This window comes from Fundulus heteroclitus, chromosome 4 (genome assembly GCF_011125445.2).
Source record: "Fundulus heteroclitus isolate FHET01 chromosome 4, MU-UCD_Fhet_4.1, whole genome shotgun sequence".
Taxonomy (NCBI): Eukaryota; Metazoa; Chordata; class Actinopteri; order Cyprinodontiformes; family Fundulidae; genus Fundulus; species Fundulus heteroclitus.
Window position 1 is genome coordinate 39928199 of NC_046364.1, and position 27784 is coordinate 39955982.

The window sequence follows — 27784 nt, forward strand, 5'->3', positions numbered from 1 at the left end:
AATTTTTAAAATAAGATAAGGTAGACTTTATTGATCTCACAGTGGAGAAATTCACGAGTCACTTCGGCACTTATAATCAAAAGAAGGTGCCAAGAGGAGGAAAAGGTGCATGAGGTATATACAGTGCGTTCACATATACAGTTATGTCAGTTATGGTATCTTTGTTAGCATATATCGTCGTCAAAAATTTATTTATCATGTCTTCAGGACATAACAGGGTCCAGGATAGGGCTGTGCATAAAAATCGATATAAAGATTAATATCGATATCTTTAAAAACGATTTAATATCGATATTCTGGCTTTCAATATCGATATACCTCCCAACCTCTAGGGGGCGTTTTTTTTTTTTTTTTTTTTTTCCCCAGTGTCCTGTCTACCAATATGGCAATAGGAATTGATGTCTCAATGCCAGATAGAGCTCGACAGATTTTGCTTTTACAAGTGGAGCAAACGGCTTTCGCCATAGTGCTCCACTTGATTTATGCATGTAAATAGCTTTATTATGATTCCTGCAAGGAGAATTTCAAATTATATGGACATGACAATGGGAGAGTAAAGGAAGAACAAAAAGTGAAAGAACAGAAAAAAAAGAGTAGAGGTGAAAGAAAGAGGAGATAAAAGGGAGAGAATGATAAAACCTTCTTTGTCTGCTCCATCACCTGGAAAGAGACACAAAAAGAACAGCACAACCAACAGACATAAAGCAACAGATACACTCGAATAACACCTAGATGCCATTGCTAAATCATATATATTATTATGTAAGCTGACATGTGTAATGTGATATTTGAAAAAAGAAAGTGAAAGAACATAAATAAATAAATAAATAAATTACAAGATTACTGTATATAAGTGAACACTTAATACCTGGGACCCAGCACCTGTGGGAGATGTGAAAGTGCACTAGTTTAGGTGAAGATTATCCAGAAATAGCTTGATAGTGATTGTGGAGAACCGAAGACCCTAGGGGGCGTTATTACAGCGCAACCATTACAGTTCACAGCGAAGGAGAGCGAGTGAGACGAATTTGTGGAACGGCCGACAGGATTTTAGAAGCTCCTTTGACCCTAAAATCAGATGTTTGGGCACATTTTTGGTTTCTGTGACACGTTAAATGCATTGAAGCAAATGCACTTTATTTTCCTGTTAATATGTCTGTGATCAATAAATAGAACATAAACATAATATTTGGCTGATTTTGGTGATTGAATCACTGAGCATTAATTCAAAGTAATAAATATCGATATTGGAATCAAATCAAGCTGAGCTATGTATCGAGAATCGTATCGAATCGGCTCATCCTAGATGATACCCAGCCCTAGTCCAGGACCAGTTGTACGGGGGCCCTGGCCCCTGTTGGCCCCACTCTTGAACCGTCCCTGATGCATTTCTGATTTTTTTTAAGTGATTTTAACAGATCTAAAACTGGAAACGTTTATGCTTAATTAATGTGAGACTTTGGAGGTCTTTTTATAAATAGCTACAGTAAACCTGCATTGCTTACATCTAAATTGCTGTACTGTGAAATCACTGTGCACTTTATCCTGGAATGTCCTGCAAAATTACGTTTTTATCCTGCAAGGTTACTTTATATCCTGCAAAGTTACTTCATTTGTCCTCCAAAGTTATTTTATTATCCTGCAAAGTTACTTTATTATCCTGCAAAGTTACTTTATTTTCCTGCTATGTTACTTTATTATCCTGCAAAGCTACTTTATTCTGGAATCCACTGCAATTCACTGAAATTCCAAGCTGTATGCAAATGAATTTTCGTTCTGTACGCACTCTGTTACGGAGCCCCTAAAGGGACACGGAAGAGAAATAAAAAAATAATACTTTCTCGTGCGCACCACTTAGTTTCTTGTGCGCACCAGATAGTTTCTCGTGCGCACCACTTAGTTTCTCGTGCGCACCACTTAGTTTCTCGTGCGCACCAGATAGTTTCTCGTGCGCACCAGATAGTTTCTCGTGCGCACCAGATAGTTTCTTGTGCGCACCACTTAGTTTCTTGTGCGCACCAGATCCTTTCTCGTGCGCACCACTTAGTTTCTCGCATGATCGCATGAGTATTTCGGACAACCGTGTTCATTAGAATGGATGTAGATGAACTAATTGCACTATATTTTCAGTTTGGGCTACCATACAAAGACATTGCTGCATTGCTTGCAAGACGTCACAGTTATGTTGTGTCTGAACGTCACATAAAACGTATCCTGAAGTCCTGTGGTCTATTTCGGCGCAAAGGATATACAAACCTTGAATATGTTGTGGGATTCATTCAAACACAGCTGCAAACGACTGGTCAACTGAACGGATATAGATGGATGTTTACAAAATGTCTGGAAAATGGACTTAAGGTAAAGAAAGAAGAGGTCCGTATTATATTAAAAGAACTTGATCCAAGAGGTGTGGAACTTAGGAGAACCAGACGTCTTCATCGGCGCAGCTACTTTGCAAAGGGGCCGAATTACATATGGCATTTGGACTCCTATGACAAACTGAAACCATTTGGAATCTGCATCAATGGCTGCATTGATGGATTTTCTAGGAAAATCATATGGATGAATGCGTTCACCACCAGCAGTGACCCAAAGATTATTGGAGGCTACTTCATGGACGCAGTTAAGAAAACAGATGGCTGCCCAAGGATCGTCAGAGGTGACAGGGGCACGGAGAATGTCAGAGTGAGAGACTTCCAACGTTTTCTGCGGCGAGATATACAGGATGACTCTGACATTGACAAGCTATATAGAGGGGGCAAGCACATCAAACCAGAGAATTGAAAGCTGGTGGGGTTTCCTCAGGAGGGAGTCAATGGAGTTCTATATTTCTCTGTTGGTTGATCTTAAGGATCGTGGTTTGTACAACGGTGAATATTTGGACAAAAGCCTTGTTCAGTTCTGCTTCCTGGGCATCATACAGGTAAGACTCAGAGTTATCTTGGTTCTTTTACATTAAGAAACTTTCCAGCTTTGTATGCATTATTTCCAGAGTGATAAAAAATGACAAACCTGATTTGAACCGGCTGGTAAACTTTGAACAGCACATTTGATGAGAAAGCAAATGAATTAAAAACAGGGACCAAAATTATAATGGTCGAGCACCTATTGCTCGGCACCTCCCCGCTCATCAGAAACCACCTGCGGAGAGAGAGGGAGGAAAACAGCTGCACCCTGACCGGCGCAGCCCGCAGAACCCTACAGCAGCATTAGGCAAAGTTGAAATTTGGGTGTAGGTGCACGGATGATATGCAGTTTCTGCAAATAATCACGTTTGTGTTGCAAATTTCCAGCCATTCACTCATGCCTATTCCTAATATTGCAGCAAACTTTTTCTATACGACTGCCTTACTATCCCTATTGTTTTTATGGTTGCCTGATATTATGCAATAGTGCATTTTATTCCTATTTGTTTAAAATTGAGACTAATGATGTCCATGTACTGCGAATTAGGGAATGATGTGATTCTTATCGTCTCTTTTCTAAGTTAATAATTTCTCTTACTAAAATGAAATGTATAAGGACAGATTTTCTGACGCCATTACTGACTTCACTCTATGTTCCTTGTTTTGTCAGGATGAGTTGGATGAGATGACCTCTGTGTGGGATTCACATATTATTCGACCATCAAAAAATTACAGAGTACCAAGTGGCCGACCTAAAGTTATGTACATGTTTCCAGACCTCTACTCAACCAGAGATTGCATTTCACCAGTAAACAGTGATGATGTACAGCTATGCATTACAAACTGTGCCTTTCGACAAGCAACACCATGTGACACAGACATCAACAATCTCTGCAACTTTCTGATGGCAGAGTCACATTTGCAGCTCCCATCTGATGGTTTCCAAGCAATTGATCTGTACTTGCATTTGCGAACTAGTATTAGAACTAGTCTATAAGTTGTAGTGACTTACAAATGGTCATCCTGTTTGTTTAGTATCTTTGTAAATAATTTTTATCTTAGAAGATTGTGTTTCTTTCTTTTAGAAATGACTGACATGACACATCGCCTATTAAATAAGGCAAATATAGTTCCTTTTTTCCACAGTTTATTCAGAAACCTGACCTTTATTCATAAAGAAAGCCAGTGAAAAGTTGAACAATGTGTGTTTATCTGTTCACACAACACTCAAAATGTTACTTTGGATATGAAAATCTTCTGAACAAAACTGAAAGTTATGATGAAAAGAAAAGAAGTTAACTTTTTACCACAGAAACATCAACTACTGTGATTAACTAAATCATTGTTTTGAATCAAGAATTTGCGTTGTAGAGCTGTCAAAAATAAACATAAACAGACTCTGAACTTTTTTTTACTTCTACTTTATTTTAAGGTGGTGTGACGTAATAGTCCTATAACTTTGACTAGCATTGTGTTTTTTACAGGCAATTATTTTTTAAATAAAAAATGTTTCTTTCCAGTGTTGCCCTTGGCTCTCCACTCACATTTTTTCAAACTCAAAGTTAAAGGACAATAACACTGAAGGGCATAATGCTACAGAATGTCCATTGTAAAACAGTCCCCTGCCAAGATGTTGTCTAGCTCGGTTCTAAACTCCGGGTATGACACATAGGTGCATGGCAGCTCAAGGACAGCTCCACACGTGTGTGCCACTACTCTTCGATTTAAGCCAGATAACCTATTAAACGTAATTTCAATGGTGTCTTTGCATAGCACTGTGGACCCTGTGCAGAAGCGCAAGAACGTTTCTAACTTTTTTTGGTCAATGCTTCGAACATACCTCAATAGATGGTTTAGAGCTGTCTGCTCCTGTGAATTTAGGCTTTCACTTGATGGTTTTATCATTTGGGCTACTTTTTTGTTTGTTGCCCTCTTTGACTCGTAAAGTTCAATAATATTTTCTTTGCTGGCTAGTGATGGCACCGCATTGTAAAAACAGGAGTGAAAACTGTCTATTACAAATTTTGGTTCTTGAAGAAGAACTTTATGTGCAATTGTGGAAAGGGAAGCCTGCACATTTTCTTTAGTAGGCAAGTTGTGTGAGCCCATCCTTGAAAATAGGTCAAGCAAGTCTTCCTCAACATCTTCATCCAAGTTTCCTTCTAGAACTTTGTCTACTGTCAGCCGTTCATGTGCTGAAATGAACCTATGGAAGCTCATCATCAGCAGTTCCTCATCCACTGAACTAACCCCCTGAAAGCAGGCGAGGATAAAGGCTGGAGACAATTGGATTGGTATGATGTTGTGGTCCAAGTATCCTTTCAACCAAATTCTTCCAACCGCTTCCCAGTGCTTTTCAGTGAAGTCTGGTCGAAGCCTGGGTACTCGTTCATCCTCCCCCTCACACAGCTCTAAGAAACGTTCCCAGAAAGCTGAGTACACCTCTCTTGACACACCATCACTGTCAAAAGCTTTTTCATTTGTGAGTTCCATTTTTAGCTGAACATTCATAACTGCTGGTTCCATAAAAATGTTTATGAGATCACTAACAACATTAATTCGTCTAATCTGAACACAGTGTATTTCTTTGTCATTTTGGCCTGGCTGTGCAAAGATACTGTGTAATGATGCAGCTCCATCATTTAGTGTTGAATGCTGTAAGATAAAAAAAGAGTATTCAACTTTAACAAAAACGTATAGCCAACATGTAAAGTACTTGCTGAATCAGGATTTTTTTCTAAATTAATATTTTTTAAAATGATTGAACATAAATCAAATTTAAATACGGAATTCTTTACTTTTATTAATATTGTTTAGTTTTAAATAGCTAATGAATTAATCTAAAAGAGACAAAATATACTAGAAAGAGAGGCAGAGACAAAAAATAGTTTTGAAAGTTTTTTTATATTTACCTGAGAGGAGTTAATGTCATCTTGGTTCCACAGAAGGGTGGAGTCTAGACTCTCTTCATCATGATTGGAAACTGGCCCAAACTGAATTTCAAAATCTTCAGCAGATGCATTAATAGCCACAACTGGAGTACACTGAAGAACTTCATCTTGATTGTGGGATAGAATAAAACAGTCATCCTCAGCTTCTGGATTGTCTGCACCTTCATGAGGATGGGATCCAGCAGCTTCAAATGAAGAATCCAGCAATTCTTTGTGGATTATTTCAAGAGAAGGTGACTGTGATTGCTTGCTTGATTTGTCTGCCTGTCAATAAACACAGTAAAATCAATACTGTAGATTTATAGTGAAATGTTTCATTATATTTCTGAAATAATGTTAAAAGAAAAAAAGTACATTAAGTTGTCTTTCTACTATCTCCAGATTTAAGACATTGTCATAAAGTGGTATTACCTCACACTGTGCTATGAACACAGTGTATGTCCTAGATTCAAAAGATTTTACTCAGGTTGTAATGCAACATTATGTAATCTGGTGCATTATATATAATACAATATTGGCTTCTAAATGTAAGAAAACATCTTAATAGCATGTTGTAATAACCGTGGCAAAATACATAAAATTACACAACTGAATTTGATGTAATAGTCTGCCTCATCATACATTACCATTAGTACATTTTACATTGGGTAAGGAATGCTTAACTGGTCCCTCTTTCTTAAAAAGTGATAATGTAATATCAGTTACATACTATATATATATATATATATATATATATATATATATATATATATATATATATATATATATATATATATATATATATATATATATATATTTTTATATATATATTATGTCAGATGTGCTCAGGCATATGTTATTATGGCTATAATAACTATAAAATAAGATGTTTTATTACTATTTTGCCAGAAAACTTTGAAAAGAACTGTCAGGGGGTGACTTTCTTTTGCTGGAATCAGTTGCTACACATAGCAGTGATCTCAAAACACCAATGTTCTCACGTTTTCGCTTGCAGATTAATAAGTAACAGCCGATAAAAAAGAACGTTGCGCTCCGGTGCAAGGGGGTCACGTGATTCCAGTTTTGCCGCTCAGCCAATCAGATCGCTGTATTGTCAGCCGTGCGAGTTCAACCAGTTAATCATGGCTACGCCCATAAGGTGTTGTTTGCATCTGTTTCCAGACAAAGAAAGCCCAATAACAGCATTTTCTGGTGCCAATTGGCAGAGATCTTGATGGCAAGGAAAAAGAAATAGCCCAGTTCACCCGTCCATCATCCATTTTCTAACACGCTTATCCTTGCTGGGATCGCGAGGTGTGCCGGTACCTATCTCCAGCTGTCAATGGGCGAGAGGCGGGGTACAACCTGGACAGGTCGCCAGTACATCGCAGGGCAGACATAGCCCAGACTTTTGCCCAATTTACTGTGATATCACCAAAACTTGCTGCGCTAGGATAGCAGGTGTCTTTGTGCCAAAGGACTTATCCCCGCCAGAATTTGCATCCCCTGCGTCGGGAGCGCATTCAGCTGGAAGAATGAATCCAGTCAACTCCGCCTCATTTTCAACCTATTAGGCGTGGAAATTAAGATGTTTTACTTTTCTTCATTAAATATAGCAATGGTGTCGTTACATTATTGTTCGATTAGTGGGTTAAAAATGAAAATGTTACACTTGTTAGTGCAATCGTAAGGGATTGCTATGTCGGTTAAAACTCGATTTATCACTCAATATAACATGTTCTGGAAAGTAAACGGCTCACTGGTTGTACAAAAGATAATCCCCGCAATTGCAAATGCCTACGCTGAGCGCACCACATGCGCAGCATTCAATACGGAGCAGACATTGCTCAGGGATCTGCAGTGTGTGCGTCCATAGAACCAAACCACACACACACACGCACCTCTATCTTCAGATACTTAAATCCAGATAAACTAATTGAACTGCATTAAAGGACTCCGCCTCTTATTCTTGTGAGCACCTGAACATCCATTCAGTGTTCTGACCCGACACCCTGAAGTGATTGCAGCCACCTAAAATCCACATACAGTCCATCTGTCATTGGTCATTTAGCCTACTACTGTCTACTTTTCTTTCCTATCTTTTTTCTTTTTCTTTTTTGCTAGCTAGATCAGCATGAATGGATCATATAAAGCGTATTTCACGTGATCAAATGAACACCGAATAAAGGGACAGCCAAAATTATCAGATCTAATAAGAGTTTAATTCAACCAAGAACCATATGAAGATATTAACCATATAAAGAAAATGAGATATATCGCTTCTAAAAATAGAACATTATGAGGAGTTTCAAAAAATCTATTTTATTTTTTTAGAATGTGATGATTAAAAATATTTAGACTTCACAACGCTGGAGGTTAACATTTTGATTGATTTCAAGCACTCTCCCGACGCAGGGGATACAAATTCTGGCGGAGAGAAATCGTTTGGCCCCTGTGCTATCCTAGCAGGTCTTAGGGATATCACAGTAAATTGGGCCAAAGTCTCGGCTAGTTCTGCCCTGCGATGGACTGGCGAACTGTCCAGGTTGTACCCCGCCTCTCGCCCATTGACAGATGGAGATAGGGACCAGCAAATGAGCAGCAAAACTCGAATCACGTGACCAGTTGGACCTGAGCGCAACGGTTTATTTTTTCTATCGGCTATAACTTATTAACGTGCAAGCGAAAACACGGGAGCATTGGTGTTTTGAGATCACTGCTATGTGTAGCAACTGATCCAAGTGAAAGAAAGTTGCCCGCTTACAATTCATACGAAAAGTCATCACACAGATTCCGGCCTACGGCCTATAGTTTGTGAAATCTAAATATGCATCATCACACTGTGTGATTTTAATAATACTATTAGATCTTACTTCTCCATCTTCTTCACTTGTTGAAAAAATTGGTATCACGTTGGACTCTGTAGATTTCCCTGGGTTATTCCTTTGATCATTGGTTGATCTTTCATTTCTTCTTGTTCGTTTCCTTGCACACTGCCTCTGGATTCTCCTGGTCTATATTAAATGAAAAAGTTGTGATGTATAATTTTTCATGGAAAGCTGTTTTATTATTCAGCAGGCTAATGCAGGCTTTACACCATTGTTCATACATACTGTGTATTAATTAACACGTTTTTAAGATTTCGCTGCCATGCAGAAAACGTTGCGGGAGCAACAGCACTGAAAAAGTGAACAGTTGTTCCACTAAAGAATTTTAGAAACGTTTCAAATGTACTTCACTGATGCAATAATTGAATTTTCATTGATTTGTGATTCAGTTATATGGCTAATGGTTGAAAGCAATAAATTATTAAATGCGTTAGTTTCAACTGCATTATTTTTATTTGGAATTACGTTACAACAGCGAACGAAGGATTACCTTTCTTTGCATGTCCTCCGTGTCCTCAAAATCCGAAGACATATCTGAAAACTGGTCATCAGTAGGTATTTTTTCCTTTCCTCGAGAGCAGGTGTAAATTCGCAGCATTTTTATTTTGGTCTGCTCATACAGTTGGTTTACTGTGCTTTCAAGAGGAACGTTCTCGTGACTAAAATCACGTATGTCAAAGACGAAATCCTCCACTGATCCTTTGGGAGATTGTCCGTTTGGAAAGAACAGGGCTTTTCCCATTTCCAACAGTTCCCCCATTGTAATATTTTTCTGGACACTCAGATGTCTTGTTCCACCTCCATGTCTTGTTCGAACCTGGTGAAAATCCCCGTTGTTAAAATGGAGCCATCCCATTTCAACCCGTCGATTATCTTTTGCGGCATATTGATTGCCAAACCTCCGTGGTCTACCGCTTTCAGCAGATCTCTGTTCTGTCAATTTTTGACGTACTCGCTGCATGAGGGCGGACTTCACTCCTGCAGTTTGGAAAGTCTCACTTCTTTGCTGACAAAATGCTTTTACTGCGAGTCGGTCTCCATATGTCACAATATATTGTCCCAGTTCCTCATCAGTCATCACATTTATGACGTTAATATCAATCTAAAAAGGAGATCACACAGACAGACTATTAATTATTGAAAAAGGGCTGTGAAATAGTATCTGATTGAAGAGGTAAGGCGTGATGGCGAGTCCTGTGCTACTGCTAATTTACCGACTGAAATGGAATTACAACACTGTAATTAAATATTATGCTAATGGTTTAGCAAACCTAGTGTATTGATTAACTAACCTTATCTTCCTTCAGTTTTTCGGCGACATTGTCGGGTATATTTCGGGTTTTCAAAAAGTTTATTAAATCTTCTTCGTCAGCCATCTCGTTAGAATCGACGGAAAGATAGAGACAATATCTGGTGCGCACGAGAAACTAAAACTGGTGCGCACAAGAAAGTATCAAGTGCGCACGAGAAAGTATCAGGTGCGCACCAGAAACTAAAACTGGTGCGCACAAGAAAGTATCAAGTGCGCACGAGAAACTAATAGGTGCGCAGGAGAAATAATCTGGTGCGCACGAGAAAGTATTATTTTTTTTATTTCTCTTCGGTGTCCCTTTAGGGGCTCCGTACTCTGTGCATACAAAATGACAATAAAGTTTGTCTAAGTCTAAACATTAGGTTGAGAGCGCATATTTTAAAGGTGCTCTCAACTAAAGGTGTTAAAAAACATTTAGCAAAGTTAATGTTTCAAACTATTTTTATTTTATTTTTTATTTTTACATATTTGAAATGAACAGAAAATACTAAGGGGAGAAATCTCGAATGAGGTTGCGCGTGAAAGGGGGTGAATTGACCACAATTATCACTGGGCTGCTCCCTGCAGTTCCCACTTCCAGCGGCAGGGGGCGACAGACTGCCGACAGCCTGTAAAATGATGACGTAGTGCTGCTTGGTGCCTTTTGTGAGCTTCGTGGGCCTCCGGACGCCGCCTCCTCCTCACAGGGTGCAGCAGCAGCGGGACCGTGGAGGAGCCAGCTGTCGGGTTGGGTAGCTGGCTGTAAACAAATCTGCACACCTCCGAGATGTACGGAAAAGAAACCCTTCGCGGGAACCGGTTTGCTGCGCTCTAACAGCGGGGAGAGGCGTTCATCATGTAGGGACACCGACGACGGCCGGGCGCGGTGCAACTTTTGCCGGTTTTTATTTCTATTTTCGGTTGAGCCGTTGCCAACGTCGAACCGGTGGGATCCCCGGACATTTTACTGCTATGCTCGCCCCGGGGAAGTCCGCCTGAATCTCTAGCTGACTAACGGCGAAGAATCGGGATAATCTGCGTGTTTCTGCACCGAAGGAGCTCGGCTAGTTGTTTTTTATTTATTTTTTTATTTTTAACAACATTCACCTGAACATGGCAACTGCCGCCGCGGAGCACGACCTGGCTCTGTCGGAGGCGGACGGCGGCAAGGAGAAAGGCCAGGTGTTCGGGATCCTGAGGCTCCAGGAGGAGAAGTCAGGTGCGGGGGACAAGGCGGCGAGAGGAGGCGGGGGAGCCGGCGTGGGAGACGGGCGATGGCAGGCTCCCATCTTCGCTTTAGCCAGGAAAGCATCGGAGACCATTTCAGGGAGCATTCACGTCCTTCCCAAAGTGTCGGAACACAGGGCTTCCCTTCCCGGGGAGTGGACCGTCCAAGGTACGGTGCACATTCCACTCCTCCGTCTCGCCGTGTGTAGTTTTCACGGTCAGCGCGGTGAAAACGCCGCGGCTGTCCGCATCCTCTCCAGGCCGAGGGCCTCACATGATGCACGGATGCAGAGAATGACACACTTCACGCTCTGTCATCCAGCTGGTTAAACTACAAACGCCTCAGCTAAATATAAACCTGTCAACTTTTTCACCACAAACTTGCTTGTAAAAACGAGCCTATGTAGTCCACTGACCTGGGTGATAAGAAACTATTTGTAATTTTATATCAAGTTTCAATTTTCTTTACTTTTTTTTGCTTCTTATTTAGACCATTATGTTGCACAACTATTCTTACGCCATGCACGTTTTCCAACCTCAAATACAACGTAGTGTTGGATCGTACAGATCAAAGGGGGAAAACGTTTTACATTTTTATTTCTAAATGTAAATCAGAAGAATGGGACTGACCACTTTTATGTCTTCACCAGCTTTGCCGTCTTTTTTTTGGGGGATCCATTATTTTTTTGCAAAAACAGCTCCAACTCAGGTCAGATCTGAAGGTGAACATCCTTTAAGTCTAGGCAGAGGTTTTTGGTTGATTGTATTTCGTTACAGGCTTTGACTGAGGTGTTCTGACCCGTACATGTAATATATTTTTAGGTAAACCATGCCATTGCCGCTGCAGCTGCATGTTTTGGTTTCCTGTTCTTCTCAAAGCTGACCTAGCGCCTCAATCTCAAGTCTTTTGCGGCCTCTGACAGGTTTTCCTCCAGGATCGCCCTGGTTGGTTGCATCTATCTTTCCATCCACTCTTGACAGTCTTCCCTTTTCTTTTCTCTGCTGGGGAAATAAAAGAACGACCATTACACTGCAAAAATAAATAAAATGTTCTTAAAATTTATGTTTTTGTCCTTGATTTGAGCAGGTAAATAATATCTACCAATGGAATGAGTATTTTGACCCCTAAAATAAGATAATTAGACATCCTGCAGTTGAAATAAGATGATGGAGATGAGTTGTTCCTATTTTAAGTGCACAAATCTTATTCCATTGGCAGGTAATCTTATTTACCTGTTCAAATCAAGGACAGATACACTCATTTTAAGAAAATGTTACTTATTTTTAATTTTGCAGTGTAGACCAAGACTCCCACCACCAGGTCTCCCCGTATGGGAGTGATGTGTTCAGGGCGCTGCGTTGCTGCTATTGTAACACATTGAGAAGCGGTTCTAATTTAGTGAATTCCTGTAATTATTTCACAAAGCAAACTACAAACTAAATCTCCTCTGCAGTTTCCTGTCACAAAAGCTTCCAGTTCACGTTTACATTACGTGTTGTAGCTGCGTTTGCTGCTAAGAAATCACTGCCTCCCTGCTTGGTGCTGCAGCTCTACCTCCTGACTCTCTGCTCTCTGTGCTGCCAGTGTTTGGCTACACATTAACTCAAACCTAGAAGCATGGCACCCTTAGGCGATCACAGTTGATTGCAACGTTGGTTGAGGATTTCTTAAGAGACGTTCTGTTAATTTTTTTCAATTCAATTAAATTTTATTTATATAGCACCAATTCTTGAAACATGTCATCTCAAGGCACTTTCCAAAGTCAAATTTAATCAGATTATACAGATTGGTCAAAAAGTCTTGACAAGCAGCATTCACTCCTTGAGAAGCGTAGAGCCACAGGGAGAGTTGTCTGCATTGTCCATGGCTTTGCAGCAATCCCTCATATCGAGCAAGCATGAAGCGACAGTGGAAAGAAAAACTCCCCTTTAACAGGAAGAACCAGGCTCAGTATGAACGGTGATCTGCCTCGAGCGACTGGGGTCGAGGCAGATTAAAGGGTTATAAGCAGAAATTGAGGTGGTCCCGGAGTCTGAGGCTAACAACCAGGCTGAGAGGGGCCCACGAGACCAAAGCATGTCAGGATCAGGTACCTTGAAACCATCAAGTTTGCATTGGGTGAAGATCGGCGAAGAAACTGATGAATGACTACCCAGAAAATGGAGGCAGGTGGTGCTCCACCAATGATCTTCCTGTGTTAAACTCCTGCTCAGAAATGAGTGAATAAAGCTTTTCTGGTCAGAGTAAGTGGCTAAAAGCAACGTAAGTCAGGGTAAGACATTAACTGAAGTTGCTGTAATATATTTAAGATTTTTACAGCACTTTGCTCATTTATTTTCTCTGGTCATAAGAGCTTTACATGTTCTGTTCTCCGGCCATGTTTCACCCAGGAAGATAATTGGTGGCGCACCATTTCCCATATCAATGATCAGATTCTGGTTTTCTGTGAGCTCCTAAAAAAAAGTCTAAAAATAAATGTTCTCATTTATCTGTAGACTTGATGACAGTCTTAAATTTGTCCCGATTTTCAAAATAAATGTTTTACTCATTACGTCACCTCATTTTTAATCAATGAGCCCGCTTCTCCTCAAACTGGTTTCAGCGTAAATGTTTTTATCGCCACTAGTCCCTCCCTTTTTTTTTAAATGTTTAACTAAAAAAAGGGCATGTTAGACGTTGGCCAAAATCTGGTGTAAGTATTCACTACAAAATTTAAAGTTGACAAGATATATTTAATATGTTATCATTGATAAAAGTATGTATTTTCATCCTTTGTGACTGTATGTAATGTGGTATCTTGTTTAGTTTTAAAAGGATTGACGGGTGGCTCTTTTACAGACACCTAGCAGCAGCGTATCTGTTGTTTTTATGCACGTCTCGGCTAAATCCACTGACTCTTACCTCTTTCGTTTGCTAAACACCGCTGCAGTTTCCATGGAAGCTGGTCAAGTCTTTTACCTTTTCCCCTCCACTTTCTGCCACCTCACCTATGCTGGCTTTTCTTCCTAAGGATGTGGAGTCAGCCTTTGAAAAGGGAACACACCGAAATATGGCAATCAATTATTTTGTATTGTGATCAGTAATCCAAATTATATGATGCATTATAAAACAAATGGCACAAGCTTTAGTTTAAAAAAAAAACAGCCACATTTGCCTTTGTTGCTAGTTGTGTTAGTGTGGAGTGTGCAGCAGCAAGTTACTTTGCAGCCTTCTCTGGTACCTCATTGGACGGCTTTTAAACGCAAACATTTCTGGCATTTGGAGAATGTTACTAGATCTAGGTATACCTTGATACCGGTACCCAGACCATAGCTGGTGGCGTTCATGTCGGCATTTCTCAGCAGTAGTAAAAAGTAACCCCATATGTCTGAACTGTCCACTCCCCGCAGCCATGCGCGACCCCATGGCCATGGAGCGAGCCAACCTGCTGAACATGGCGAAGCTCAGCATCAAAGGCCTGATTGAGTCGGCGCTGAGCTTCGGCCGGACGCTGGACTCCGACTACCCGCCTCTGCAGCAGTTCTTCGTGGTCATGGAGCACTGTCTCAAACACGGCCTCCGAGGTAAGCCAGGGAGGATGCTGCAGGCTAGGAAGTCGTCTCACCCCCCCCCCCACCTTTATTCTCGCTCGTTCGTCTGCGTCTGTGCGTATCTGAGAAGTCTCTCCCTGTTTTTTCCAGTGAAGAAGTCCTTCCTGGGTTTCAACAAGTCCCTGTGGGGTCCTCTGGAGCTGGTGGAGAAGCTGTGCCCGGAAGCATCAGAGATCTCTGCCTCAGTACGAGACCTGCCCGGGCTCAAGTAAGGATTAAGTTGCTGTGCGCGCGCCCTTGTTTGATCTAATTGGCCTGGCAGCTGATCTGCAGCAAGCAGGAGTAACAGGAGACCGTGACCTGAGCCAGCTCAGGGAAGTACCTGTGTGTTGTTTACTTTCACTTCACCTTTCAGCTTCACTTCTTCCTTTCTCTGTTACCCCTTTTTTTTATAAAGACACACAATAGATAAATATTATGCTGCCATCAGATAGATTTGACGTTAGCGTAGCATAAGGGCTTGTCTAAATCATCTCATGAAATATTTTCGTCCTTTTGAACAAGTAATGCATTTATTGCTTTTATGTTCTTGACCTTGGTGCATTTTGAAGTTGAAACACGTGGAGGATTCTCCAGACAGGAAACTAAGTGAGAAATATTCATTCTTTCTCTGATCCACCAAAATGAGGAACAGTTGGTGTCTTCGTCTGCCGAAAGCACGGTTTGTTTCCCTTGCTGGTGCTGAGTCAGCAGAAAGACGTGCAGCAGAGCGGCACACGCTCTAACGTTAAGAACAACGTCCGCGCCAGAGGCTGCAAACAGGAAAAAATGAAACTTTATACTACAATGCAGAGATGAGCCTGAGCGTAAGATTCAGATTCAAATTCATGTCCTAATGGATAATTCATTTTACACCATGTCAGAATAGAAATTTATTAAAACAGGGCAACATTTAACTAGAAGGCATTACACTGAAGACAGGATTAAAAAGCAACAATTGTCCATGAAAAGCAAATGAAAGTCCAATCGGTGATCAAAAACATAATGAATAGACATTTCATATAATTCCCATGTTAAATACATCCGTTCAAGATAAAAACGAAACATAAATGAGAAATCAAGAGTGGCTGGAAATGCTTAAAAGCACAGTTGCCATCAGTGCAGAAGAACCAGATCCTCAACCGTAAATCCAACTAATCTCATGTCTAAGTTGAGGAGGGAGATAAATTTAGGAATAACTAAACCTGTTACTCCAAACAGACAGGATCCAGAGGGTAAAAGCTGAAACTTAGTGGAGAGGTTTTAAATGAGTTAAATAAGAATATGAATGAAGATCTTCTTTATTTCAGAAACTCAATTAAAGAAGTAAAGATCACATATAATATAGAATTATTAAACACAAAAAAATTATATTAGCTGCATTAGCTTACAGCTAATAAAAACCCCACACTTAAATTTATTAGAAAATTTGGATATTACACAAGACCAATAAAAATGAAGGGACAACGTGACGGGGGTGCTCTATGCTTGCTGCACTATGAAATGGAGGCGAGTTGGGGTGTTTTTTTTCTCTCTGGGAACCCCTCACCTCGCTTTCTGATTGGCTACACGTCACGTTCAACAGACTGCGAGCTCGTTTGTCCTCGGGACACCACGCACGCTAGGATATCGGGGCAAGACAATCCAACATGTTGAATATCCCCGATTTGAGGACCAGATCGCTCTTAACACAACACACATGGCAGGAACACCTCTTAAGATTATTTTAAGACACGCTGATAGTCGGCGCCTCTTCGAATGGAGATATGGGGGCAAAAATTGGGCTAAAAATCCTGCTGTGTGAAGCAGCCTTTAGTCTGTGTTGTGGCTCCTGAAGCACCGACTCTAGCTATAGTCTTCATCCTGTGAACTTCCCCAGTCCTTTGAAGGCTGTAGTTATCCCTGTTGCTTTTTGCACTTTTTTCTTCCTGCTCCACTTTTTCCTTCCACTCAACTTTCAGGTAATATGTTTGGACGCTGCTTTCTGAACAGCCAGCTCCTAACACCTTTGGTGGTTTCCCCTCGTTGTGGGGAGTGTCAGTCACTGCATGCTGGTCAAGTCAAAAATCAATTTTTTTTCTATTCATAAATTATAATATTCTGAAAATCTGAATTTTGCATTTTTATTTGCTGTTAGCCATAGTCAAAAGAGCTCTTTAAATATGCAGGATATAATGCAGTGTATAATTAATATATATTGTCAATGTTTGATTTTTTTTTCCCTTTTACTTTTACTTGAATTAATGAAAAAAAAAAACTTTTCATACGATTATAAAGTAATAAGATGCAAGTTTATATCAATAATCTATAATTTGAAAAGTATTGTCAGTTTTTGCTTTTGAATAAAGTTCAATCTGTTTAGCATTTAGTGAAGTTACAACACAGACGTTAAGATCCATCACGACTTTGTCCTGCAGGACTCCTCTGGGCAGAGCCAGGGCGTGGCTTCGTCTGGCCCTTATGCAGAAACGGCTGGCCGACTACCTGCGACTCCTCATCACTCGGAAAGACCTCCTCAGGTACACTCCAGGAAAAGGAAGCGCCTCAGTCTGGCCGCTGTAGTTTTGAAAGCAGGGCTTTGGTAAAGGCACCCCCGTGTAAATCTGTTGATTCCTCATCCACAGTGATTTTTACGAGGACTCTGCGCTGATGCTGGAGGAGGAGGGAGCGGTGATTGTGGGCCTGCTGGTGGGCCTGAACGTCATCGACGCTAACCTGTGTGTCAAAGGCGAGGACTTGGATTCACAGGTAACTGCTGCGTTTAAACACTATCAAAGAGCTAAATAGATACTATTACACTCTCCTTTACCGTTAACTCTGGAAACGGAGTGTTAATCAGACTAAAAAGGGCAAGGCAAATTTATTTATATAGTACATTTCAGTACAAAGACAATGCAAAGTGCTTCACATGATTAAAATATAGGAAAATAACACAGAATAAAAGCCAGTTGGAATAAAATGTAAAAAAAAAAACACGGAAGACTAAAAACTAAAAGTAAATATTAAAGACGGTTGGACTACAAAGTTGACTACAAAGATGTTTCAGTAAAACAGTTTAACTACAACAGTCGAAGGCAATCCTAAACAAATGTGTTTTTAATCTCGATTTAAAAGAACTCAGGCATTCAGGAAGTTTGTTCCAGATAAGTGGAGCAAATGCTGCTTCTCCTTGTTTAGTTCTGGTTCTGGTTCTGCAGAGTAGGCTGGAGCCAGAAGACCTGAGTGGTCTGGATGGTTTATACACTGATAACAAGTCTGTGATGTATTTAGGTGCTAAGCCATTTAGGGATTTATAAACTAACAGAAGTATTTTAAAATCTATTCTCTGAGATACAGGGAGCCAGTGTAATGACTTTAGAACTGAGGTGATAGTTCTTCTTAGTATTCTTAGTATTAGTGAGGACGCGGACAGAACACGAATAATAGTCATTTCCGCTTGGCTCAACAAAACCTTTGCAACTCTGCAAATTTGTTTCATATCAACAAAGTGTTTCCTTGTCCAGTGATCAGAAACTGCCATAAAGTTTCAGGAAGTAAAAGCAACACCTGTCTGTGAAGTGGTTAGATATTGCCAGTGGGCCGAGGAAGAGTTGGTGGCGCGATTCCAAATGATGGGTGGAGACTTTTCTCTGAGTGTTTTAAATATGCTGCTCCTCTCGTGTCCAGGCTGGGACGAAAAGCCTTATTAATCAATTCAATTCAATTAAAGTTTATTTATATAGCGCCAGTTCATGAAACATGTCATATCAAGGCACTTTACAAAGTCAAAATCAGTCAGATTATACAGATTGGGTCAGATTATACAGATTGGTCAAAAATTTCCTATATAAGGGAACCCAGTTGATTGCATCAAAGTCTTGACAAGCAGCATTCACTCCTGGAGAACCGTAGAGCCACAGGGAGAGTCGTCTGCATTGTCCATGGCTTTGCAGCAATCCCTCATACTGAGCAAGCATGAAGCGACAGTGGGAAAAAAAACTCCCCATTAACAGGAAGGAAAACTTCCAGCACAACCAGGTTCAGTATGAACGGGTCGACTGACGGGGTTAGAGAAGACAGAGCAGAGACACAACAAGAGAGACAAAAAAAGCACAGAAGCACACATTGATCCAGTAATCTGTTCTATATTAGATGGTAATAGCGGGTGAGTCGTCTTCTCTGGATGATATCACAGTTAACAGAACGCCAGACCAGGTGTACCTACTATGAAGAAAAAAAGAGAGAGAACAAAAAGTTAAAAGTTGAAATGATGACTAGCAATGCAAGACTGGAGAACAGTAGAAATCAGTAGAGTGAGAAAATTAGACCCTGATGTCCTCCAGCAGCCTAGGCCTATCACAGCACAACTATAGAGGTAGCTCAGGGTAACATGAGCCACTCTAACTATAAGCTTTGTCAAAAAGGAAAGTTTTAAGATTAGTCTTAAAAGTAGACAGGGTGACTGCCTCACGGACCAAAACTGGGAGTTGGTTCCACAGGAGAGGAGCCTGATAGCTAAAGGATCTGCCTCCCATTCTACTTTTAGAGACTCTAGGAACCACCAGTAGACCTGCAGTCTGAGAGCGAAGTGCTCTGTTAGGAACATACGGGGTAATCAGAGCTCTGATATATGATAGAGCTTGATTATTAAGGGCTTTATACGTTAGAAGAAGAATTTTAAATTCTAATCATAGATCTTAAAGATTTTGTCATATTACAAATTTAAACTACAGTGTTCTTAATTGGAGTGATGGACCAACACAAAGAAGTGAATAACTAAGTGAAAGGAAACAGGGCGGGGGTTAAAGCAACGCCCGGAAGGCGTTTAGCTCCTTCAGGCATTTCTAGGCCGGTCCAAACACAAACCCGCCGAGTTAGACCCAGTATGGACGAGCTGAGCTGGGCGGGCCAAATTGAGTCGGGTTGGTGGAACTGCGGCTTAAGAGCTGCAAGACACCAAACTGCTGTTCAAATCTTGTATTTTAATGATCAGAATACATTGACTCGTGTATTTCATTGCATTCAGCTCTACAGTGATCGTTTGCTCTTCTCCTTTCAGGTTGGAGTGATCGACTTCTCCATGTATTTGAAAAATGACATGGATGATTACAGGAGCGAGGAGAGGTACCGCCGTTCACCATCGCTTCACCGTTTCCTGCAGCCGGTTTCCTGCCTCCAAGTTTGTTACACAACAGTTTCTTTTTTTCTGTTTTCTTGTCAACAGGAATAGCCAGATAGCATCCATCTTGGATCAGAAGAACTACGTAGAAGAGCTGAACCGTCAGCTCAAGTAAAGGCTTTGGTTCTTTCATCAGCTATAACTCCCTTTTTTTTTTTTTTTTAAATGGAGAAAAATGTTTTTGATTTCATTTGTGTTCTTCTGTGCAGCTCCACGGTTCATGGTCTGCAGGGCAGAGTGGATTCGCTGGAGAAGTCCAACTCCAAACTCATAGAGGAGGTGAGAGCCTTGACAGAAATGTAAATCTCTCGGGTCTGAATGAAGCGTCGCGGTGAGGTTTCTAACTGTTGGCTGGTGCGTGTCTGCAGCTCGCCATAGCGAAGAACAACATCATCAAACTGCAGGAAGAGAACCAGCAGCTGAGGGGAGAAAACAACCTGATTCTGCTGAAGGCACAACAACACTTGGAGGTAAACTGCAACACATTCACTGACTCCCTCCTTTTTATTACAGCTTCAACGCAAACAAAAAGGAAATCTGGTTTAGCTTTTATCACAAACTGACTACGTTTATATAGCACTTTATAAGGCCACTTAATTATTATTTTTGCGACAAAAATCTAATTGTGTTCATATAAAACATTATTCATATCTGCCAGTTACCAAGCTGATTAACTTCTGTTAATGATAACGTCCACCTGACAGCATAGTTAAGTTTTAACATTTATTTTTCCGCTCTTGTTTTCACGAGAGCGTCAATAAATAACATATCATCATAGTTGCCTCTTCGATAATAGGCCATTTTTATTTTAGAGCAGTATTTTGTGTTTTGGGGGCTCTGGCTGTAGGCAGAGACAAATGTTATATAGATTGGGGGGAATTTTTAAGTGTTTATTTTTTTTTTTTTTACCAACATCACAGGGAATACAACAGAATGCTGGCAATAAATTTTAAGTCCATATTTCTCCTTTATATATTATATGAAAAATATTTATTTTCAGAATCACAATATTGATACTTGAATTGAAATAGATTCATTTTTTTCTTTTTTTTTTTGGAGCCAGCCACAATCAAGAGTAATCTATTACTAATCACACAAATATATTTTGATAATTAGGTGAACAAAAAAACATAACATAAAACATGAACTCTAACTGCGGATTCAAAGGAAATTCCCAAGTTGAATAACGCTCTAACTTTGTCAATGGCTTTTTCTGTGTTTCTGTAACTAAAATTTAAATACAATGTTCTGTTCTGACTTGAAACGACTAATTAGAGGGAAGCAGACCTTTCTGCAGAGCCTCATCAGGAAAATCAAGCTCCTTACTTTGGCCCAGATTGTGTTGTGTCCAACAACCTGGTTCTTACCACCCAAGCTAATCTCTGCACGACGGCCGTCGGAACCAGGCTGAAAGTTTATTTTTTTGCAAAAGTGTTTCTCACCTTTGAACGCTGCGAAGCAAAGTTGTACATGACTGAAAAAAACAACAAACTCTCAAATAAACTTCTTGAGTAATGCTCAGAGTGTCGAGGTGCAGAGGGGAAAAAAAAGAATCTATTAAAGGCATACTATGCAACATTTTTCAGTTAATTAATATGTTCCATACCGTTTTGGATGATTAAATGAGCCATTTCAGGTCGAACAAAAGTTTTCTCGGCCGCACTGGGGGGTCTGTGGGGGAAATACCGCACTTGCAATTGCAAGAGCTCACGGCCCGCACACACAGAAGTCTGGCTTTACAGCGAGAACTCCATGTGTTTTTGCCCTGCCATTCACTATATGCACGCGCGAAAGCAACAACAAAGAACGGCGTGTTAACGTCAAATAAACATGCAAGCATATCGAGTTTTATTATTATTATTATTATTATTATTATTTTTATTATTAATATTATTTGTTTTTTTTATGTTGGTGAGACGCTACCGCGGCGGCGAGGCTGCGGCTTGGCGAGGCGGTGGCGGTAGCGTCTCACCAACATAAAAAAAAAATAATAAAAAAAAAAAAATAATAATAATAAAACTGGCGAGGCGGCTTGGCGAGGCGGTGGCGGTAGCGTCTCGCCAACATAAAAAAAAAAAAAAAAAAATAATAATAAAACTGGCTTGGCAAGGCGGCGGCCGCCGCCGCCTCGCCAAGATAGCGCTGCGGGAAGCTTGATGTTCATACCTTCACTGTGTTAGTCATTGTTTGTACTGCCGTTTTTTCCACTTTTCGTTGCGTTCGCCTGTCTGCTAAGCTCAAAACAACTGCGCCTGACTTGACGGAGGAACCAGAACAGCTGAGCATCTTTACGACAGTGCACTTTTACTTTCGCCCTCTGGGGGGAGCCTCGCTGGAAAATCAACCCCGGTTGCATAGTATACCTTTAAAGTATCAAAAAGCGCAGTAAATAAAAACAATATTTTATGGCAACTGGGTCTTTAACGGGTTGGTCTGGCTGTGATGGTGGTCTTCTTTCCACCGCACCAGAGGAACTTAGAAAACTTCATGGCACCAGACACCAGCAAGCCTGAAATACAGCCTGTTTAGGCCTCTTTTTAACCCCATTGTTTATAGTTTATGGAGAATTAAAAAAAGGATAGTAGCATCTTACTGCTTATTCAAGGTTACTAACATGTAATAATGGGGAAAAACAAGCATTAACTTAAAAATGTTAATGCCACCCGTTCTTTAATGTCTTAACTAGCAGTTTTGCTCATAGAAGATGGTTTCAGCATCAACCTAATGTCATAATGCATACCTTCAGGAGAGGTTTCGGTCAGAGCAGACAAATGAGCACAAACTGCACACGGTTGCACTAATAAGGAACAAGCCAGGAATGACCTGTTTCCTGACGTTTTTTTTTTTTGTTCAGGTAACTCAAGGCGACGCTTCGGTGGAGCGGGACACCTACAAGCAGTCTCGTCAGGGCTTGGATGAGATGTACAATGAAGCCAGGAGGCAGCTTAAAGAGGAGTGCCAGCTCAGACAGGTCCGACTCAGGATGTTGGTAATGGACTCGTAAAATATGCATGAAGGGGGACTAAACAGCAGATTGCGCTCGCTTTCCGTCCACACTCAGGATGTGGAGAACGAGCTGGTCGCGCAGGTGTCGATGAAGCAGGAAATGGAGCTGGCCATGAAGCTTCTGGAAAAAGACATCCATGAAAAACAGGTTAACGGCGAACACCCGCCTATATGAAGCTAACAGGAAGTACTGACGGTCAGGCGGGGGAGATGTGTTGATGTCTCTCTCGTTTTTTTTTTTAATGAACAGGACACGCTGATTGGACTGAGGCATCAACTGGACGAGGTGAAAGCCATCAATGTAGAGATGTACCAGAAGATGCAGGTAACGGCGCGGACACGCTGAGCCTTTTCAGACAGCGCGCGACAGCCGCTCCCGTCTGAATGCCACTCCGTCTCTCCCTTTTAGTCGTCCGACGAGGAGATGAAGAAGAAGAACGACGTGATCGTTCGCCTGGAGGAGAAGACGAATCAGATCAACGCCACCATGAAGCAGCTGGAGCAGAGGTGAGATGTTCCGCCCTGCCTGCAGACGCACATCTCACCCTCCTAATGAATGAATCGGTGCCATGTGCCAAGCTAGGGCCTCTCCACCTCAATGTTTCCGTCATTCGCTTCAGTTGCAGGGGTGTCAGACTCGAGCCTCGAGGGCCGCTGTCCTCCGACTTTGAGATGTGTCCCTGGTTCAACGTGCCGTAATTAAAATGGCCGATTGGCGTCCTCTTCAAAGTCTTGATAATGGCCTAATTATTTCAATCGGGAGGGTTGCAGCAGAAAAACATCTCAAAGTTGTTGCACACCAGAACCTTGAGGAGTGGGGTTTGACACCTGTGACTTACTAAATACAGTGTATATTATACATGTAGAACAAGATTTGTTTGGTGCCAGATTAGGTGCACTGCAAAAACAGAACTAAAAATGAGTACAATTTTCTTGAAATTAGTGTATTTGTCCTTGATTTGAGCAGGTAAATAAGATTATCTGCCAATGGAAGGAGTATTTTTACCCTTAAAATAAGATAAATAGATGTAATGCATAAGTTGATAGAGATGAGTTGTTCCTATTTTAAGTGCAAAAATCTTATTCTATTGGCAGATCATCTTATTTACCTGCTCAAATAAAGTACAAATAAACTCATTTCAAGAAACTTTTATCTTATTTTTAGTTCTGTTTTTGCAGTGATTCGCCCTTCAAATGTATTAGCACTTCTGTTAAAGATGTGAAAAGGTTTTAAAATTAATTAAGGTTCAACTAAAGTGGCAAAATCTCGTATTAAATTTAAGAACAATTTAATTTGAAAAGATAAAAAAAACTTGTCGGCGAATACTCAGTTTATGACTCATATAAATACATTTTTTTTATTCTATATTCTTTGTTTATCGTCATATCTATGACATAATTACTAGTAATTTTTCGTTATCCTGCCGGTATAGATGTGACGCAACATAAGAGGCCTGTTTCTGTGAGCTGCTGGCTTCTAGGTGTTTATCTTGCCATAAGAGTGGAAATTTTAGGTCACCGGGTCACGATAATCAGTTTATGCTATCTACATGCCAGGACAAGGCCTTTTTGTTCATACCATGAAAAACGTAAACAGTTACTGGTCAGACTGGTCTAAGATTGAGTTCTTCAGTAACAGTCAGTCAAGGTGGGTTTGCTGTGAAGCAAAGGGTGAATATGTGGAAAATCCCCTCATGTCCGCTGTTAACTATGGCGGAGGGTCTGAGACATCTCATTTAAAAAGTCATCACTGGCCTTTGATGCAGAATGAGAGCTCTAAACTGTTTTCTCTGGTTATATAACGTGTTCTGTGTTAGTTTTCTACATTATGCACAGCACTCTGACCAATGATCCGTATAAAATACCTGCAGGGATTGAGCGAAGGGATCTCTCCCTTTCTGCTGGAGGAGAAAACAAAGCGGTTGTTAAAAGTAGCGACAAAGAGCTGCTGATAGGGGTTCTGTAAAATAAAACTTCTATCCTGAGTATAGTTAAATTACCACGTGAATTTGTCTACAATTAAGTGTAAGATTTTTTTGCATCTTCACTAAGAGTGCTAAATAAAACGTGAGGGGATTATAGTGGGATGCTGTGTCCAGGTAGAACAGAGGAAGGGAAGAGAACGGGGAAAGTTTATTTAGACCATCTTTCACTTCATCAATGTTCATTTTCCCCAAAGAACCCGGATGCCTTTCACACGTTGGCGATACCTGACAGAGGAAGCGTTTGTGTCCCCGTAGCTGCAGACATGCAGGCACAGTGGAAACTTTGACCCCTAACCTAAAATAACAGCTGATTTCACCATCTGTGGGAAATAACATTCTCCTTTCAGGGATATGATGATAATATACATGATTATTTATTGAATAATGTCTTTGTTGAAACTCTGCCCTTCCTAATTGCTCATGTGTGAGAAGATAAGCTCCAGATGTTTTCTTGCATGCTGAAATGAAGTTCTCCATACTTGTTATTATGTGGCTGCCTGCTGGTTTGTTGATGATTCACCGGTTCCCTCCTTTGTTCCGCCGTCTCAGAGTCCACACGGTCCATCCCTCCCCTCTCCTCTCCCCATTGGTTAAGTCTCCATCTTATCTGTGATTGGTCCCGAGTGGGCTGCTCCAAAGGTTTATGCAGGCAAGGCGGCGCCTGAGAGCGATTTACCTGTGCCAGACTCTCACTCTCCAATTAAAAAAAAAAAAGAAGAGGGGATAAATGAGATAATTTACCAGCTGATGTAGGTGATATTTGAGATTTAGTTGTAATTTTAGTGGGCTTATACAGTCATTTTGTTCTGTAAGGTGTCAGATTTTATGAGATGTAGTTGTGTTCATCTGTTTTTCTACATCACATTTCCCCCTCTTCGCCTCCCAGCCTCTGCTCCAGTATTTCCAGTAAAAACTACACGTATGCAGCTTAATCCCCACTCTTGGGAACCAATGTCTCATCAACACTTCCTTCTGTGCTTGTCTTGAAAAGTCACAAAACTGTTCGGTGTAACTGGGGCCGCCTTAGCGTACCAATGTATTGACATCCTTTCTTCCTTTCTTTCCTCCCTCTTCCCTCCTTTCTGTTCATCTCATTTATGCCATCCCATTCATTTTGCTTCTGTTGAAACCTCAACATCTGATTATTTCCCCCTCCCCTCCCCCCTTCCTGGTTCCTGCTCCCCTCGTGCAGCGATAAAGATCTGCTCAGCCAGACCAGAACACTTGCCATGTCATTCGTTAAGTGTGCCAGCACAGACACAGAGCACCAGTACAAGCTGGTCAAAGACATCTCCTTTTGAGGACACGCTCGCTCGCACCAATAACTCTCTGAACTCTCAGCAACATTCCTGTTATTTAACTCACACTAATGAAACGGTTTTAGGGGCCAGAGAAGGCGCCACAGAATCGGGTAAAAGACCGACCGCATGTTTGGGTTCGGTTCCTGCGACCGTCCTGGGATTCACGGTGACGTCTGCGGGCCTGACGGCGTTGGGTTTAACAGCTGACCCAGAGAACGGATCCGCTGTTGCGTAAGAAAAGAAGGCGTCCCGGCAGTCGTTATACTCGGCAGAGAACTGTTTGCTTGTTGTTTAAATGAATTATACACTACTTGTATATTATTATGTCACATGTGTAACACGCTCAGCTCCAACAGTGGTCCGTTTATATGCAGTGAGATAGTCTGACTCTGAAATGTAATCACTGGGTCTTTTTTTTTTTTTTTTTTTTTTTACTGTTGATATTTAGTGGGAACACAAACAGTAGGGTGAGTTATTTGTATTTGAGCAGCGCTTTGTCAGAGTAGTGAAATTAATGCAGTCCCACAGCAGCATCTAAAGTGGTGTTTCACATTTTGTTATATTTAAAGTAAAACTTTCAGGTTTTTGAGGGGTTTTTATGTGACAAACCAACAACAGGTTCTGTATAAATATGAAGTGGAAGGAAACTGATATATCGTCTTTAGCCTTATTTACGAATACAAAAATCTTAAAAGTGTGGCGTGCATTTGAACTCATTCCACTTTTATGTCCTAAAAGGAATCTAGTACAAACAATTGCCACAAAAAAGACATAATTAGTGAATGGAGTCCAGCCATGGGTGATTTAACGTGGGCGTAAATGCAGATGTTCCCTGAAGGCCACACAGTTTTGATGGAGAACAAAGTGCATCATGAGGACCGCCCATCATGAAGTTTCAGGCAGCATTAGGTTATAAAAGATGTCACAGAGCTGTTTGAAAATGGATTTATAGGTTTAATGAAAGTAAAACTGAGGTTTTTTTTGGGACTACATGCAAAAAAAAAAAACGTACAGCATGAACACAATGGTGACGTGTGGATATAGTGGTGGCAGCATCTTGCTGCGGGGATGCTTCTTTTAATCAAATACTGGGAAACTTGTCAGAGTCGATGGTTAGATGGAGGTAAATGCAGGGAAATCCTGTAAGGCCTAAATCATTGCAGCTGTAATTATAGGAACATGTGGTTCTAGAAAACACTGGCACGGGGGCTGAATACTATTGCCCGCCACACTTTTAAAATGGAAAGGTTTTTGAAAACTATACCTCCTTTTCCTTCAACTTCACAAATGGGCTGTTTTTGTTTTGGTCTCTTGCATAAAATTCCCAGGAAATACACAAAAGTTTGTCGTGGTAAAGTGGCGAAACATGAAAACGTATAATTTTCATCGTTTGTTGGTGAGATTTGTTGCCCGCTGAGATGCCTTTGCCCGAAAACAACATTGTTCAGTCCTAAAAAAAAACAAACAAAAAAAAACAACAACCTGGGCAGTAGTGTAAAAGCTGACTTGTCAAACCAATTTC

General features: G+C 40.8%; 2 protein-coding genes and 1 long non-coding RNA gene across 6 annotated transcripts in view; 2 read left to right on the plus strand and 1 right to left on the minus strand.

Annotated features, from left to right (window-relative positions):
- The window catches only part of rufy2 (RUN and FYVE domain containing 2), a 37525-nt gene that overhangs the window by 3752 nt on the left and 5989 nt on the right, over positions 1-27784 (plus strand). For 2 of the 4 annotated variants that reach the window (XM_036136552.1, XM_036136553.1), the window contains exons 3-14: positions 14633-14806; positions 14924-15041; positions 17230-17331; positions 17437-17560; positions 19851-19915; positions 20016-20081; positions 20180-20249; positions 20339-20440; positions 22825-22941; positions 23032-23124; positions 23227-23301; positions 23386-23483. In XM_036136552.1, the coding sequence (XP_035992445.1) occupies positions 14633-14806; positions 14924-15041; positions 17230-17331; positions 17437-17560; positions 19851-19915; positions 20016-20081; positions 20180-20249; positions 20339-20440; positions 22825-22941; positions 23032-23124; positions 23227-23301; positions 23386-23483 (1204 nt within the window). Of the gene's footprint in view, positions 1-10648; positions 11412-14632; positions 14807-14923; positions 15042-17229; positions 17332-17436; positions 17561-19850; positions 19916-20015; positions 20082-20179; positions 20250-20338; positions 20441-22824; positions 22942-23031; positions 23125-23226; positions 23302-23385; positions 23484-26153; positions 27583-27784 lie in introns of those variants that run through there. The other 2 variants (XM_036136554.1, XM_036136551.1) reach the window with 2 other exon arrangements.
- Positions 2762-4310, plus strand: LOC118562998. Its single transcript, XR_004930952.1, has 2 exons — positions 2762-2923; positions 3577-4310. It is a non-coding gene; the product is annotated as an uncharacterized LOC118562998 (long non-coding RNA).
- Positions 4399-9817, minus strand: LOC110367196. Its single transcript, XM_036136555.1, has 4 exons — positions 9215-9817; positions 8710-8850; positions 5819-6121; positions 4399-5561 (listed from the first exon to the last, which is right to left on the minus strand). The coding sequence occupies exons 1-4, from the start codon at positions 9800-9802 to the stop codon at positions 4500-4502; spliced, it is 2094 nt and encodes a 697-aa protein (XP_035992448.1). The 5' UTR covers positions 9803-9817; the 3' UTR covers positions 4399-4499.